Here is an 18,291-nt window from a genome sequence, read left to right as displayed (position 1 = left end):
TGATCACCTCGTCACCTCGTCAAGTCAGTGCAGTTATTACGTGAAAGGGCGTATGCAATGTGCCTCATCTTGTGACTAGAAGAGTGTTGGCGTTCAAGTGGTTGCTCTGTTACCACAACTTCAGGTATGCCAATAATACGACATAACTGCTGAACCTACTAGTGTGAGAGAGACAGAAGATTTTAAGTTATCCGTTTATATTGTATTTCTTCCTCTTTTTAAAGCAGGCTATAGAGAAAACAATTTTGGGCTCAAGTGCACTCAAGAACCTCTGGCCAGTGAAGTGTCTCTTACAATGACAGTGAAATTGACTGTCTTTCGATGTAATTAGGTGTTTGTCGCTGAAGAAGATACCTGAAACACTCAGTGCCACAGTTTCTTCTTCTGTAAAATGAGGATAATACTGTCTACCTCACCGGCTCCAGTGAGAGTTACAGGTGTCAAGAACTTCGTAATTGCCATTTATGACCAGCTAGCTAATTGGGTTGGGATACATTTAGGCAAAACCTAGATAACTGTATTGCTAGGAATATTGCTTGAAGGGAATCTGGCAGCAGCAGAGAAAATGGCTTAGGTTATATGCTATGAAATCCTTTCATATATATTCATTCAGTTATTCAACAAATATTTATTGAGCACCTACCATGTGCTGTGCACTGTTACAGGTAACAAAACAGACAAAAGTCTCTGTCCTCATAGAACTCACACCATACTGGAAAAGACAGAAATTTTAAAAGACAGGTAATGTACAGTAAGTTGCATAATGGTGCCAAAGGGAAAAATAATTAAATGAGGGGCATTTGAAATATCAGTGACAAGGGTGTTACATTCTAAATAAAATATCTTGAGCAAAGATTTAAAGGAGACAGCTGTTTTCCATGAGGATGTCTGTAGAGAGAACATTTCAAGCAGAGAAGAGCAAGTGCAGTGGCTCAGAAGCAGTGTAACTGGTGAGTTCAGGGTTACAGTGAACGGTAAGTGTGGCTGAAGTAGGGAGAGCAGGGGAGACGGGGAAGTACGTAGAAGGAAAGGAAATAAAGTCAGAGAGGATACCCCATAGTCACATAATATATGCCACAGTCATATACCATAGGATCATATACATCAACCAGTCATGTGGAGCTGGACTTCGGCTTTTACCCTGAGTCAGATGGAAGGCACGGAAGGGGTTTTTAGCTCATTCAATAATTTAGTATCTAAATTAAATTATCACTATCACACTCTTCAATTTAGCTTCTTAAATGTTTCTTCCTAGGCTATTCTAAGAATGGGAATTACATCTCATACTACATTTTTATAGAGTTTAGTAGCAGTTGACAAAATACCAAAGGCTTTAAGTTTCAAATTTTATTTAGTACCAGGATCATTGTAATACTGGACTATATAATCACTACTATTTATTTATTTACTTAATTGAGGTATGATTGACATGTAATGTTATATTAGTCTCAGGTAGACAATATGATGATTTGGTGTTTGTATACAGTGCAGAATGATTACCACAGTAAGTCTAGTTAACATCCGTCACCTTACGTAGTTTAAAAAATTTTTTTTCTTGTGATAAGAATTTTTAAGATCTACTCTCTTAGCAACTTTCAGATATGCAATACAGTGTTATTAACTGTGGTCATCATGGTATTCATTACATCTGCATAGCTTATTTATTTTATAACTGGATGTTTCTACCTTTTGACCCCCTTCACCCATTTCTCCTCCCATCCCCCGCCACCTCTGGCAACCATCCATATTTTTAGATTCCACATGTAAGTGAGATTATGTGGTATTTGTCTTTCTCTGCCTGACTGACTTCACTTAGCATAATGCCCTCAAGGTCCATCCACAGTGTCACAAATGGCAAAATTTCATTCATTTTTATGGCTGAATAATATTCCATTGTATATGTATAACTCATTTTTTCGTCTGTGCATCCGCCAGTGGACACTTAGGTTGTTTCTATATATCACTACTGTTTAAAGACCTGCTATCCTAGTGTTTTATCAAGAAAAAGTTTATTTATATATACAGATATTTTGTCAGAGATTAATAAATGCATACCTATAAGTACATCTGTCATCTTAGAACCGTAGAGACTAGTTTTATTATTTTTTTCCAAAATCTTTAGTGTGATGAAAAAGTTAAAAAGAAAAAAAAAACTACTTGTTGTCATTCAAAAGCTTCCTATCCAATGAAGACAAATAATATATAGTTCAAAATAGAAAACACTCCTCATAAACCCAATTCAGTACTCAGTGTTCTCTAAATGTTACTATAAGAGCTTTCTTAGGGACTGTAGAGGTTGTGACGTCATGAATTTTACCAGACGAATTGAAAAGCAGATACTGGTCATACGTGCACATATGTCGATATCATACCTGACAACTTCGGAGGCCTAGACATGCAGCCTCTTGTCTGTTGCCCAGCTATCCCAAGCTCCTGGTGTGTGTTTATTTGTAATTTTTAAATACTTTGGAAGAATTCTTTTCACTTCAATCTCCAAGCAAATTAATTTCCATATTGTTTACTTTGCATTTTGCCATGCCTTATAGTTTTTGTCTATAGCGTAAAATACCTTGCTAGGGTTTCTGCTAAGAATTGAGGCCATCCTATAAGATAGATTAGTTTTATATGATTCATATATATCTGTGAAAAGAAAGTATTTCTTTAGAGCTCTTTTAAAAATGTGATAGTATAGTTTTTAAGAGTTATAGCCCTAGAAGATAAGTAATGTGCAGTACAGGCATACCTCGGAGATTATTGCAGGTTCAGTTCCAGACCACCACATTAAAGCAAATATGGCAATAAAGCGAGTCACATGTATTTTTTGGTTTTCCAGTGCGTATAAAAGTTATGTTTACACTATACTGTAGTCTGTTAAGTGTGCAGTAGCATTATGTCTAAAAAAACACAATGTACAGACCTTGATTTTAAAATACTTCATTGCTAAAAAATCTAACAAACCATTATCTGAGCTTTTAGCAGGTCATAACCTTTCTGCTGGTGGAGGGTCTTGCCTCAGTGTCGAAGGCTGCTGACTGGTCAGGGCGGTGGCTGCCGAAGGCTGGGGTGGGTATGGTAACTTCTTAAAATAAGGCAACAGTGACGTGTGCTGCATCGATTGGCTCTTCCTTTCACGATTTTACTCACAATCGAACCCTCTCAAACCCTGCCGCTACTTTATCAACTAAGTTTATGTAATATTCTAAATCCTTTGTTCTCATTTCAACAGTCTTCCCAGCATCTTCACCAGGGGTAGATTCCATCTCAAGAAACCAGTTTCTTTGTTCATCCATAAGAAGCAACTCCTCATCTGTTAAAGTTTTATCATGAGATTGTAGCAATTCGGTCCCATCTTCGGACTCCCTTTCTAATTCTAGTTCTCTTGCTGTTTCCACCACATCTGCAGTTACCTCCACTAAAGTCTTGAACTTCTCAAAGTCAAACATGAGGGTTGGAATCAACTTCTTCCAAACTCCTGTTAATGTTGGTATTTCGACCTCTTCCCATGAATCACATATGTTCTTAATGGTATCTAGAATGGTGAATCCTTTCCATATAGTTTTCAATTGACTTTGCTCAGATCCATCAGAGGAATCACTATCTATGGCAGCTATAGCCTTACAAAATGACAGAAATATATTATATGTAGACTATATATATATAAAATATATAATATTATTTAAGAAATATAATAAGATGTGAAAGTTGAAATTACTCCTTGATCCATGAGCTGCAGAACGGATGTTGTGTTGGCAGCCATGAAAGCAACATTAATCTCATAGTACATTTCCATCAGAGCTTTTGGGTAACCAGGTACATTGTCAATAAACAGTAATATTTTGAAAGGAATCTTTTTTTCTGAACAGTAGATCTCAACAGTGGGCTTAAAAGATTTAATAAACCATGTTATAAACAGAAGTATTGTCATCCAGGCTTTGTTGTTCCATGTATAGAGCATAGGCAGAGTAGATTTAACAAAATTCCTAAGGTTCCTAGGATTCTTCAGAATGGTAAATGAGCATTGGCTTCAATTTCAAGTCACCAGCTGCATAACCCCTAACAAGAGAGTGATCCTGTCCTTTGAAGCTTTGAAGCCAGGCATTAACTTTCTCCTCTCTAGCTATGCACGTCCTAGATGGCATCTTCCAACCGAAGGCTGTTTCATCTACATTGAGAATCTATTGTCTGGTATAGCCACCCTCATTAATTATCTTACTAGATCTTCTGGATAACTTGCTGCAGCTTCTACATCAGCCCTTGCTGCTTCACTCTGCCCTTTTATGTTATGGAGATGGCTTCTTTCCTTAAACGTCATGAACCAACCTCTGCCAGCTTCAAACTTTTCTGCAGCTTCCCCACCTCTCTCAATCTTCATAGAATTGAAGAGAGTTAGGGCCTTCCTCTGGATTAGGTTTTGGATTCAGGGAATGTGGTGGCTGATTTGATCTTCTATCCAAACCACTGAAACTTTCTCCATATCAACATTAAGGCTGTTTCACTTTATCATTCATGTGTTCACTGGAGTAGCACTTCTAACTTCCTTCAAGAACTTTTCCTTTGCAGTCACAATTTGGCTAACTATTTGGCTCAAGAGGCCTAGCTTTGAGCCTGTCTGGGCTTTTGACATGCCTTCCTCACCAAGCTTAATTATTTCTCATTTTGGATTTAAAGAGAAAGGAGAGCGACTGACTGACTCTTCCTTTCACTTGAACACTTAGAGGTCACTGTAGGGTTATTAACTGATCTACTTTCAATATTGTGTCTCAGAGAATAGGGAGGCCTGAGGAGACGGAGAGGAATGGGGGAAGGGCGGGTCAGTGGAGCAGTCAGAACACACACATTTATCAACTGAGTTTGCTATCTTACATGAGCGTGGTTCATGGTGCCCCAAAACAATTAAAATAGTAACATCAAAGATCACTGATCACAGATCACCATAACAAATGCAATATTTCAGACTTTTTTATTATTATTATGAGAATTACTGAGATGTGACATAGAGACACGAAGTGAGCAAATGCTGTTGAAAACAATGGTGCTTGTAGGCTTTCTCAATGCAGGGTTGCCACAGCCTTCAATTTGTAAAAAAAATACAATACAAGCAAAGTGAAAAGTGCAGTAAAACAAGGTATGCTTGTATTTTAAGTATTGCAAACTTAGAAGCACACAATATTTTCTTAATTATTATTCAGTGATATTTAAGGGGGGAGGTACTTGAGATATACTTAGGGGAAACCACTTTGAGGTTTGAGTTGAGAGTCCTTATGATGTAAAAATCACCAAATTTATTACCAAGTATTTATTCTCCTTCAAGTGAAATCCAATAAAAGGTATGTCATATGCCCTCAAATTGCCAACTTTAAACAAAATCCTGTGTTATATCTAATGTCCCTGAAAAATAGCAAATTATCTCTTTTGGAAATTGTTTCTTATTTGTTTAACTGATGACTGCTGGGTTAGTTTGAGGTGTTTTAATATCAGAATACTCCTATATCTTATCTCAAAACTAATGAGCATAGTATCAATGCCAGCATAGTCTGCTAACCTGCTGGGTTTTTTTTTAAATGGACTGTCATTAAATACATACTGTAAATAGGAGGTAAAACTGCACTTATATAAACTTGCGGAGTGATTTGGTTTTGGTTTTGTTTTTTAGCAGGTCTGTGCGATATTAGTGAAGGGACTGTAGTCCCAGAAGATCGCTGCAAATCTCCAACTTCTGGTAATTTGGTTTTTATTTTATTACTAATTATAATTCTACAAAAAATACAGCCTGTCAAATTTTTATAGATAAGCGTTTAAAACACACCTACAAGGAAATTTTGTGTCACATATTTATTCTTAAAATCATAACTGTATTCTTTGCATTCTCATTAAGTGAAAAGGAATGCATTAGATAAAAATCTACAGCTGTTACCTGTTAAGAGTCATGTAACTGTTTACTTAGCTTTCTAATATTTACACTTTTTTGGGAAAATGTATTTTACTTCTTAACATTGGATCGAAGGTTTCGTCATCTACAGTTTTGTCTGTGCTCTCAGCATGCTGGAGTCATCTGGTAGAATAGTGCTCTAATCCATGAATAATGTTCACCTAAATGTTATGAAAGATTTTTAATACTTACTATCTAATGGTGACTGTGGACAGTGAGAATAATTGTAGACTAGTTACATTTGTTTTTGTTTTTGATCAAAGTAATACGAGATATAATTTTATATCTGTAATAAAGCATTTGTCCTTTCTTATCCGTATATTAGTCTCATGTAACCTATGTATATATTAATATTTCAGAGTAACATTACTTTTTGAGTCTCCTTACAATTAAGAGGATCCTGAATTTACTATTTTTTTTTTAGTGGATTGAAACTTTGCTAAAATTTAATAAGGTTAACTTCATAATTTTAACTGACGTATTTATTAAATCATTCTGGCTGGGAATTTTCATCAGCTTTCTACTGGAAAGATTGTTCTTAACATAAAGTAACACTGTTCTTAGACAGATTTTGATCCTTGCGTAGGTAGTTCTACATCAGAAATAATTTTAAGAATGGGAAAAATTGAGAGGTGCATTTTACTTTACTCCCTCATATTTCAGTTTACCATTCTGTTAGGTCTAGGACCAATAGAACTTTTGTGAGGTTTTCTTTTTAAAATTGCATTTTCCTGATATTGCTCAAGTTAATCATTTCTTTTCTTAAAATATATGCACTTCTGGTTTTCTTAATATTCAAATTTCATATTTAAGTACACTCATTACACTAATAAAACATATGGAATACAGGAATCACTCATACCATTAGCACCTAATATTAAGGCTGAACGTTGGTAGAATAACACTGAACAAATAATATGGAGCAATACGTACTTCCCATCTCACAGGACTAGAGGTATTTCTGAATATGATTTACAATTATAATATCTCTTAATTATTACTGTTCTTCCTCCAACCATGTACAGTACTATTCTGATCTTCTCACCTTCCCTAAAGTCCATATGAATGCACTTGTCAGTATGATAAGACTATAAGCCACATTTGATAACTTGGACATGTGATATATTGTCTTTCAGTATATTAAATGACTATCAAATGTGTTTTAACGAGATTCAGCCCAAGTAAATTAACACTCCTTTTCACCCTAAGTCAGACTTTCAATAGGTGTATATTTCTAGCAATTTGGAGTAACCCAACAAGAGGTAATTGTAGATAAATGGTGTAAGTACATTTCAGCATAATTATTCAATAGATAAATATAAAAAAATGCATACTGGTAAAAACCCTCCAGGTTCTCTCTTGTACCAGAGAAACTCAAACATCATTCAACATTTTCAAATATACTTTGCTCTTCGGTTCACATGAAAAGAAAATATAGTTTTAACGTGCAGAAATTTGTATGTCACCAGGCATATTTTTAGGTGAGGTTGAAATGCAAAGTAAAAATTGTGACCTCAGAAATCATTGATAAATCACAAATTCTCATCTTTAGATATAAACTCTTAGTTTATTTAGTTTAGTCTTTGATTATGCTCTGAAAGAACGAAGAGTTATCTGAAGAGTTATATTCATTCATGCAGATCAGAAAAGACTACTTTTAAAAAAAACAAACCACACTTTGGTAGACAGTAGTTGTACCTAATACATGTTTCATATACCAGGAGATGGATGTCAGTCATGCATAAGTACTAAGAACTACCATAGAAACTAAAACAAAGCTCTGGAAATAGTTACTAGAAAACGACGTTTGTGTTTATGAGAGAAGAAATGTATAAAAAGTGGGTTGGGAGTTCAACTGAATTCCTAATAAATACTAAGAAGAGGACCTCTATTATAAAAATGAAAAGTAGCCATATGCCCTTTATCAAAACCAATATGTTCATTTGAAATAATACGTATAAGTGAAGAGAAACTTTTCTGAAAGGCTTTTAAAGCCCATAACCAAGATTTGTGATCTGAACAGTTTAGCCAACTAATATCAAAGTTCTATTCAAAAATCATCCTGAGAAAATCCAAGTTATGAATATAGTTTTCCCTTTCCATTTATCTTTAAATAAACTAACAGTCTCTCTGAAATAGAAAATTAATTCTGCCATCCTGAATAAACATACAAAATTATTTCTGCCATCTTCATTTGATCTTTATTTCAAAGAACTCAGATTGCTTCACTGAGCACTTCTCTAATGTTGGGATATATTTTAGTGCTGCATCCAAAATTTATGTGTGTGTGTGTGTGTGTGTGTGTGTGTGTGTGTGTGTATGTACATGTATATATACATTTCAAATTAAAGAAAACCCAAGGCTACATACCATGAGGTGGTGCCCTCAGGAGTTTCTATGTACCCTAAAAAAAACCAAAAGCTGTATGTATTTTCTGTGTTAATTGAATCTAATTTTAAAAATATATTCAAGTAGGAAATGCTAAAAACATTTTTGGAACTTTTTCATGAGCTGTCACAGAAGTTACGACAACTGGTAGTAGGCATTTTCAGTTCGGGGAAAAATATATCTGCTTCTTTTATTCACATTTACGGCTTATGTTGCCTATTTTTATGTTAGAAATACTGGACATTTTTATAATTTTATATTTGTGTTCAGATATGCTATCTTGCTATTAGTCTGATATGAAATATATCAAATAAAACAAGTGTTAATAAATCTTTGTACATCCATGTGGTTACGTAGTTATCAGAGATGAATAATATTTTAAAGTATATGTAACATCTTCTCATAACCATTATCTTCTTTAAATCTGAATTATATTATATGAAAAAGGAGTGTACCCTATTTCTATTCCTGAAAATGTTGCTGAGCTCAGTGTCACTTATGTGATATTTTTTGATACAGGATTTATGAGGATCTATAAATGCTATTTAGCAAAAATAACATAGTTTTAAAAGAGTAATTTTTATAAGACTGTCTTAGAAGTAATTGGATCCTGCCAATGTTGACAGGCTTTACTTGGTCTGAGAAGAGACTTCAAGGATGTTTTCCACCTGGCCACAGAAAGAAAGTACGATTTTGTGGGGGAAGGTCAAATTTTGACCTTATTTATTAAGGCTCAGTACTTTCACCGGGATAAAAAAGAAATCAGCGTAGAAAAACCGTTTTATTTACTTCCAGTTATGTTCTAGATAGTCACTTCTAGCAGAAAAACTTTATTCGTTCAGCAAATGTTTACTTAGAGATTCCTACATGCAAAGCACTCCACTGAGTCCAAAAGAGATGCAAATATCAATCAGATAGGGTCCCAGCTTCTCAATTCAGTTCAGTGGGAAAGGTCAGGTGTGTGTAAACTTAAAATATAGGGCGTTAAGTGATTAACATCATAAGAGAAGTAACAGGTGAACTTTTACAGGAATTCAAAGAAGGGGAGGTGATTTATAGCTGGAGAGATGGTGAAAATTTTAATGGGTGAGATATCATTTGGAATGTGTTATAAAGATAGGTAGTTTGACTCTAATAATAAAGTCAACTAGAATACTACTTAGGATTCCCTTTATAATAAAAGGTTTGTGTTAGAAATTAAAGAAATACAATGAAAATTAGGAACATCTTTTTAAGGAAAAAGGACTAAAATCTTAATTATAAAATTATTAGAGAAACGTATTGAAAGTCACAGTTGAAATAAAATATTTCTTACCTCATTAAATTTAAGTAAATATTTGAACATATCTAAAATTATAAGTATCATCCTCAGTATTTTAAAGACCTCTATGGTACTAGTCGAATTTATATATGATTTTAAAGTTTGTATCTGGAAAGCTAACTCTAAAATAAACTTTACCAGTATAGTACTTATACAGGATTCTAAGTGCTACTAGATAAACCTTATTCGGTTAACTAATATTAAGAATTTTTACATTTTCTTTCAGAAACAGATAACTCCTTATATTTTTCTTTATCTGTTCTCTAACTTATAATGTATACCAAGATTTTGCCAAATGGTTGTAACTTATGGAAAAATTATTATACATTAAGGTTAATATTTATATATACTAGAGATTGGTCGACCATGAAAGATAATGCACTACTGATTGCTGTTCTTACTGTAATATTATAAGAATTATTATTAACTATATACATGATATTTTCTTCTGGCCAGTAGTATGGGAACTTGTTTTAGGGGTTACCAGATTACTTTGTACTTTTCCCTGTGACAACTCAGTGTTTGTGACTGACTATGTGCCTGTTCCTTCCATTGTCTTCATTTGTGTAGGTTCTTCATCACCACACAATTCAGATGATGAACAAAAAGTGAATAATTTTATAGAAAAGGGTATAGTATCTTTATTTTACAGTATTTTCTTTTAATTACATTTAATTCATGTAGTTTACTTTGAATAGATTTTGACATTTTGTATCAAAATATTATTTTCAGTGAAGATCAAAAGCAGAAAGTTTTCCAAGATGGTAGCCAGTGATATAGGTAGGAAATAGACATTTCTATTTTGTTTCTAATCCTCGCTATATGCAATGCTAACTCAATACCAGAAAATTATCTAATGCATTCCATTTTGTATATATTAATTTGTTATTCCTATGCTAAACAATCATCTCCTGGGCTGTGTTTCTTCTAAACTCATTGGGGCAATAATTATTAAAAATCAGTTAAACTGGGGTTGCAGCTCTTCCTCTGACTTAACAGTGTGAATTGTTCTATTAATTTTTATTTTTGCTTTATTTTAAAATAAAGCAGGGTTCAATTTATGCCATACGTAGTACAGTTTTATACTCCAAAGTTTTGAAATTTTTTTCTTTATAGTTTTATTTGTATTTTTTCCTACCTGTCTTCTATCCTCACATTATCCAGACTCCAGATTTCAAGGAAGTGGTTCTTTAAAATATTGACTTTTAGTCCGTAATCTGTACTACCCTTGGGTTAAATGGGGATTTTCTACGACTCCTTCCCCCCAAGTAAAAATGAGTGATACTTTGAAATTAATTACTCAGTCCAAGATTTTCAAAGTTTCAAACTGGGGGATAAAATATATAATTAAACTTTAGGGACATAATCAAACTAGGGTTTTTTAGTCATAAAAATTTGAATTTTGTCTGAAGATTTTTACAAGCCTGAGAAACGCCATTTTACTAAAAGAGAATACATTTAATCTTTGATGTAAATCCAAAAATTTTATTACACTATTAACATATTACTTATTTCCCCCAAAACTCCCACCATATATTCATTGAATTGTATTAAATTAGATGAATTTCTAGGCAGCTGGAATAGATTTACGTCTTTTCAACTGATAAAGTTTAATATGTGGTAAATTTCTAAAATTCTTAGAAGTAGCATCCATATTGTTTGCATGTTGTAAATTGAACCCCGCTTAGTCATATTAACACTGGCTGACTTTTAGCACCTCTTGTCATTTTTTGAATAATGCGGTTTATTCTTGGGCAAAGGGCTCTTCATTTATGGAGTATCAATTATTTATCTCTTTGTATTTGTGGTACTTTAGTGAATCATTTGGTAACATTTAAATCACTTTCATTATCTACGAGCACTACTGCATAATTCTTTTTCAACCAATTTCCTTTTTAGGATATACTATCTTAATCGTACTTTAGAGGTTCTTTTACTGTCATGTAATGTAAAAAGTTAGAAGGGACTTTTCTACATATAATTTATCAAAGAACTTGTAGAATTTAATTACCTAGGAATTTTACCTTGCATGAAAGTTACTTTGTACATAATTAAATTTCTCAAATAATTTATCTGTTTGATTTTCGATCCTGGGGTTATGTTTGCTTTGTTAAATGTTTTGACTCACTTTCCTTTTTTTTCTGTGTTATGAGTAGAATACGTAACGTGGAATATCTGAGTGTGATTATTTGAAAGACTTTAATAAATTTCTTAGGATTGAGAACATTATTGGAAGGATAGTTCTTTGGTAACATAAAAAAGAAAGCAAGAATGTTATCAGCAAGTTTTTTTGTCATGCCACTTTCTATAGTTATATTTTTTGGGAAGCATATTAACTTTATTCAACTTTTCAAACTTATGTTAGCTATACAGTTATAAATAATTATTTTTTGTCTCCAGAAACCACTGTTATATCTCCTATTTTATATATAATTTTAATTGTTTTCAGTTGGAATCTTTCAATATTTTTTTTGAAGTATAATTGACTTACAATATTATAATAGGTTCAGGTGTACAACATAGTGATTCAGTATTTTTATACATTACCTACCATACAAAGTTATAGTATTTGTGACTGTATTCCCTGTGCTATACATTACATCCCTGTGACTGACTTACTTTATAACTGGTAGTTTTTTAATTCCAACATATATCCCAAGGTATATAGAAGGCAAGCTTACTTCTCAATTTTTTCTTCATTCGGATGGAGACTATGCCATTTTAGATTGTAAAGTTTTTTCAGTTTAAACAAAAAAAAAACACAGTTTATCTCCCTACATTAGTGTCTAGTTTCGTAATAAGACTTAGCATAAAATATGCTACTGAAAAACACATAAAACGTCAATGAAACATTGGGAAAAAAATTCATAAAATCTCCTAAAGACCTCTCCTTTTTTCTATCAATACTTAAAGCTTAATAGTATCAAATGTGCTAGGACTCCTTGAGCGTTCTGACCTCACTATGTTCCCTATCATCCAATCCCATACTTGCTCTAAAGGATCCTGAACCTCATAAAATTATCACCTTGTTTTTCCTCAATCTACAGACATTTATTGCTTCAGCTTAGGCAGTTATGCTGTGGCCTAATAAAGGAAAGTATAAGAATTAAGCCTCGAACATCCAAGATTGGCACTGGTGAAAGAACGACCTTATGTGGAAGGCTGACAGAATGTATTGGCTCTGAAGTTTTGTCCCTAAGTTTCACTTACACTTTGAAAGTAACTGCTGCTTGTGTCATATTGGAGAGGATGGGGCCAGGGGGCGTACAGGATGTCATTCTCACGTTAACAATCTGACTCAACAGTGGAAAATCAACTGTTTTTTGCTGCCTGACAGTACAGCTGAAATAGCTGAGACGGTAACAATTTTTTTAAAATATACTTAACAATTACAATTTTCCTAGCACGCTGTAGCAACCATTTATAAATATTTTTTTCTTATTTAATCCACTCAGTAACCTCAATTAGCTACTTACTGTTATTTCCCTGTTTCACAGATGAGGACACTAAGAGTTAAAGAGTATGTAGAGTATCTGTTGGCTACACAGCTAGCAAATGTCGGAGCCATGATTTATACTGAGCTTGTCCAACTCCACTGTTTGTCCTCTTAACACTATCCTGTATTACCTCTTAAGAAGATTTACTGAAGGCTGTAAGGATTCAAAAACAAATCTGTTGTGTGATTTCAAACTAGATAATCTGGCTCTGACCCTATTCTATCTACACGGTAACCTGGAAAAAAGGTGGCTCATGTTAAATTCTGTCCAAGCACTAGGTCATGGGGGCCATCATGGTACCCATCACGCAAATATAATATACAGTGCCTGGAAGTCTACCTTCCTCAAAGAGCAGACTCAAGTGAAAGTAGCTAGAGTGGACAGTAGGGTTCCCAAACCCATCTACCCAAAGCCTGGCTTCATTGTTTGTTTCCTGACCGACAGCTAACTCAGGTAAATGATACTGACAATGACTTCATTGTTCGTGCATAAGAATAGCAGCCTAAAAAGACATAACTTTAGTCTTGTGAATTTAACAGTAAAAATATAGCATAGTATAATGCAACTGCAGCATCCCTATGCGTGTAATACACATATAGTGATTTGTTTTGCCTGTTCATACCTTATGAATAATTTTTGTTAGTAAAATCTTAATGGCCAACATTTCCAAAATCAATAACTTTCCTGTAGTTAGTTAGCAATTTCTGTAAATCATTTAGAAAATAAGATTGCTTATCAATTTTTTATTTGTTCTTTATTTATATTTTATAAAATTTCAGAAATATATAAAGCTTTTTTATTATTCTAAGTTTATATAAAAATAGTCCTAAAATATGTATCTTTGTTAAAGTATTAAACAAATTTTTCATGATATACTCATGAATACAATATGGTCCAGATGTTAGCTAGATTGTTAGATCTTGAAATTACACGATTAAATTTCTCTAAAGATCATTCTATTTCATTATGAGTCTATTTCAGTCTGAAAGTAGATTTCTAGCTGGATTCTATAGTCTACAACCCTGCCCATGCCCCATCTTATTACTAATTTTCATACAGAAGGAATGATTATCAAGTTGATTACATGAAACTCTGAAGGGGAAATAATACTGGAGATGAAAGAATAAAGATTCGAAAGTATGGTGACTTAATTAGTGCTGTGCCAAAACGAACAGAATATTAGCTCTATTTTTTTCTTAATTGGGGTGTAGTTGCTTTACAGTGCTGTGCTAGCTTCTGCTGCACAGTGAAGTGAATCAGCCATATGTATACATGTATCCCTTCTTTTTTGGATTTCCTTCCCATTTAGGTCATCAGAGAGCATTAAGTAGACTTCCCTGTGCTATACAGCAGGTTCTCATTAGTTATCTGTTTTATACATAGTAGTGTATATATGTCAATCCCAATCTCCCAATTCATCCCACCCCAGTAGCTCTATTTAATGAACACCTCCTAAGTTCTAGACATTATACTAGATATTTGTCATATGGTATTTATTAATATAGGAAAGGTAATACCTCCAGGGCCCTTTTTATGTCTCAAATTCTGAACTAGCAGTTACTTGGGGAATAATTGATTTTCTTTCTTAGCAAAAACTGAAGTAATTTTTGAAGTCTACTTAAATGAAGATAATGTCCAAGTGCTGTTTTCATGAGTCCTCCTATACATGAGTGCCAATGATTCCTTTTTTATATTGAAGTGTTCTAACAGACTTAAATCTGTTCTGAACCATTATATTCTAAATCACTAACTTATTAAATCCTACAGTTTTAAAGCAGCTCAAGCCCCTTTATTTTTCAAGAAAAGAATTTGAGCCTATCCAAAGTAATATCCCATGATCATGACTTAGTCAAGATCAGAATCCCGGTCTGTTGACTCTGCACTGTAGCATGTCCCTGCTCTCATAGTGTATGGTCTCTTCTTGTGCTGTCTTCCCAATTCTTTTGTATTTACAATTCGAAAAATAAGTTCTCAGAGGTTTATTTGGAGTTCGCCATAAGAATTTGAAAAGGTATGTATGAAATCAAGTAGAATTTTAAGTTTTAAAATTATTCTAATTCATTATAAAACAAATTAGTAGTGATATTTCTAGTTTATGTTCCCCAATATTCAACCCAAAATGTGGCTGCTACATCTATAGAAGTTCATCTTTACATTTAATCCACAATATGGCTACTGAAAGAACAGAAGCTCATCTGGAAAGAGAAGATGAGTCAAGTGTGCAGTAACACCGTTTTTACAGGTAACTTTAATATTTTCCACTTTGAAAAAAGCGTATTACTTACTCTTAATTGTCAAGAATGAAATTTCACAGACAGGTACTTTAAAACCATTATACAAGTAGGAATTCCTCTAAATGAATTCTTTTTTCTTTTTCAGGATGACTAAAATCTGAAGAGTATGGCATATTGTGTACTCAAACTCTAATTCTATTTCTTAGTGTATTTTCTGTTAAATTTCACAATAAAATCTGCTCAGCAAAGTCTGTTTGTGTTTTATTACCAGTACTTACTGTATATGCGTCTCTCTATAGAATCATCTTTTTCTTACATTAGAAGGATATGCAGTGATCTTTCTAGAAATAGCTTGCTGTTTGCTTCCTAACATAAAGAAAATTAGTCCAAATTAAAGTTACGTTACTGAAATAGTTTTTTGTCAACTATCGTTTGAACAGTACTATTGATGTGGCAATTTATTTTCTGTCATTACTTATTGTATTTATTTGCTAGAGTTGCCATAGGAAAATACTGCAAACTGGGTCGCTTAAACAATAGAAATTTACTTTCTCTAGAATAGTTCTAGAGGCTAGAAGTCCAAGATCAAGGCATTGACAGGTTTTTTTTTTTTTTTCCTTCTGAGGCCTCTCTCCTTGGTTTACAGATGGTTGCCTTCTTTCTGTGTCCTCACATAGTCTGTTCTTCTAGGCACGTGCACCCCTAGTGTGTCTGTGTATCCAGATTTCTTCTTCTTATATGTACCAATCAGATTGGATGAGCACCCACACTTAGAGGCCTCATTTCAGCTTAATCGCCTCTTTAAAGGTCCTATCTCCAAATAGGTCGTATTCTGAGTTAGTAAGGGTTAGGGCTTCAACATACGAATTCGGGAGGAATAATTCAGCACACAGCACTAATTATGTTAAGTTTATGTAATACCTTCTATAGGAAATGCTTTGAGATGTTTTTAATTATGGTGATATCCTAGACGTTAAGTTTTATGTTATGAGTTTGTGGAAAGTACGTAGAGACAGGAAAAATAATGAAGACAAAAGCTCTAGGAGTTCAAGAATTAAGAGAACTTGTAATAGCCAGATCTTTAGCAGACAGGTATTAGTATCTCTTTAAAGTTTCTCCTTCATCTTAGGTAATGGATAAGTGTTTTGTATTTCCAAAAGTTGTCCTTTTGATTAATAAGCCTATATTTAATTTGTCCTCTTTTTCTCTCTATTTCATTTCGTGAAGAAATTCAGCTTCTTTCTAAAAATTCCAATAACAGTTTTTGTTTATTTATATTTTCATTCATTGCCATGTTTATTGAACATACACATTAAGTGCTAGACACATGCATAGATGCAGTAATTTGCAAAATAAATTCTGTTCCCAAATTCATAGAATTTATATTCTAGGATGGGAGGTAGAAACTGACATTATTAGTTCAAATGACTATTAAAATAGTGTGTGATAGGAGAGTTTCTACTTCTTGGTCCCACTTTCCCCCTTGGATTGCTTGCTCTATCCTACAAGCTGATTTTTAGTCTTTTTTTTTTTTTTTAGTTCTGATTGCTTTTATTTAATATGCATACATTTCAACATTATCCATGAAAAGTGTTGCATTGGATCTCTGCAGGTGAGAAAAGTGATATTGTCACTTTATTCTAACTATTGAACTGCTCTCGATGTAAACAAAGATCCATTTGCTTTTTTGGCATCTTCTTCATACTGTCATAATAAGTCATTTTACCTTTTATCGTTGGTACATTGTTTAATATAAAATTCATAGTTCTGTTTTCCTTTAAAAAACCTTCCTTAGAAAAATAAGATGTGGGACACAGTGGGTAGAAAAGCTAAAGGAAAATTTCAAAGCATCTGGGTAATTTCAGAGAAGCAGTAAGAATCTCTATAATTGAGAAACTTTTCTTTGCAAAGAACTAAAAAGCATCAACTGTGACGAAACTGTCAACTCTGGTATAATGGCCCAAGCAGTCCCCTTGCCTTAAGATTTGCTTCTCTTGAACATCATGCATCTTTCCTTGGTGTTGAAACTACCATTGCAGACATGATTGTTGTGATTAAGTGTAACTTCATTATTCTTTACCATCAAACCGCAGCTCTTTACTGCTTATTCAGCCAGCCAGCTTGATATTCTCATTCAGGTTTCTAAGAAGAGAGAGCAAAGACTCAGGTTAACAGCCTGCTGAGATATATCTCTGACTTCAGTTTTCTTCAGACTGAAGAAACTTCTTTACTGTCATTCCCACTGTTTCTGCTGTGGACAAAGGCATAGAAAAAGAGAGCTATTTTATAGTTTCTAGTGAAAGAGGATTTCAAAGCAAGGAAGATACTGGGTACCAGGGCAAGAGTTGAAGAATACACAGATAAAGAAGAGAAAAACAGGCAATTTGCCTTCCAAGAACTCATTCAGATCATATGTTTTCAGTTTGAAAACCTCAGTGGAAGCTGAGTAACTTCAAAGCACGAGCAGAAGTTTCGTTTTCAGTGTGATGAAATCGGGTGACAAGATAATTGTGTTGGCAAGTGCTTCTGAGACTCCTGAGAAGTAAAAATATGAGCTTCAGAAAATGCTGGATAAAGTCTGCAACTGCTTCCTCACAAAATTACAACCAGAGTACAGTTTATAAGCCAGGAGGACTAACTAGAGGTTCTCCAGAAGTGGATCCACCTCTCCTGGACCTGCCACCAAGGAGGTTGATTAAACACACCTGAAAACAAGGATATTCCTCCGAAGTAGTCACAAAAACTGAAAGATAGAAACATTTAGCCTAAATTTCAACTTTAGACCTTGGGTTTGGAACTTAGCCTCTACAGAAGACAACAGTAAAACTAGTCAAAATACATGAGGCTCTTATTTCCAGGCATTGAGCAGTCCAGGACTGTCATCCTCACGAGAAAGAAAAACCATGAGGTGAAACACAGTTC

General features: G+C 33.8%; 1 protein-coding gene across 2 annotated transcripts in view; it reads left to right on the top strand.

Annotated features, from left to right (window-relative positions):
• STXBP5 (syntaxin binding protein 5) overlaps positions 1-18,291 on the top strand; it is a 164,429-nt gene that overhangs the window by 109,870 nt on the left and 36,268 nt on the right. Inside the window, exons 19-21 of one of the 2 annotated variants that reach the window (XM_068550796.1) lie at positions 5,657-5,719; positions 10,209-10,268; positions 10,371-10,418. In XM_068550796.1, the coding sequence (XP_068406897.1) occupies positions 5,657-5,719; positions 10,209-10,268; positions 10,371-10,418 (171 nt within the window). Of the gene's footprint in view, positions 1-5,653; positions 5,720-10,208; positions 10,269-10,370; positions 10,419-18,291 lie in introns of both variants that reach the window. The other variant, XM_068550795.1, reaches the window with a different exon arrangement.

Source organism: Eschrichtius robustus, chromosome 9 (assembly GCF_028021215.1).
Source record: "Eschrichtius robustus isolate mEscRob2 chromosome 9, mEscRob2.pri, whole genome shotgun sequence".
Taxonomy (NCBI): domain Eukaryota; kingdom Metazoa; phylum Chordata; class Mammalia; order Artiodactyla; family Eschrichtiidae; genus Eschrichtius; species Eschrichtius robustus.
Note: the sequence above shows the minus strand (reverse complement) of the source record. Positions and strands in the feature narration are given on the sequence as shown.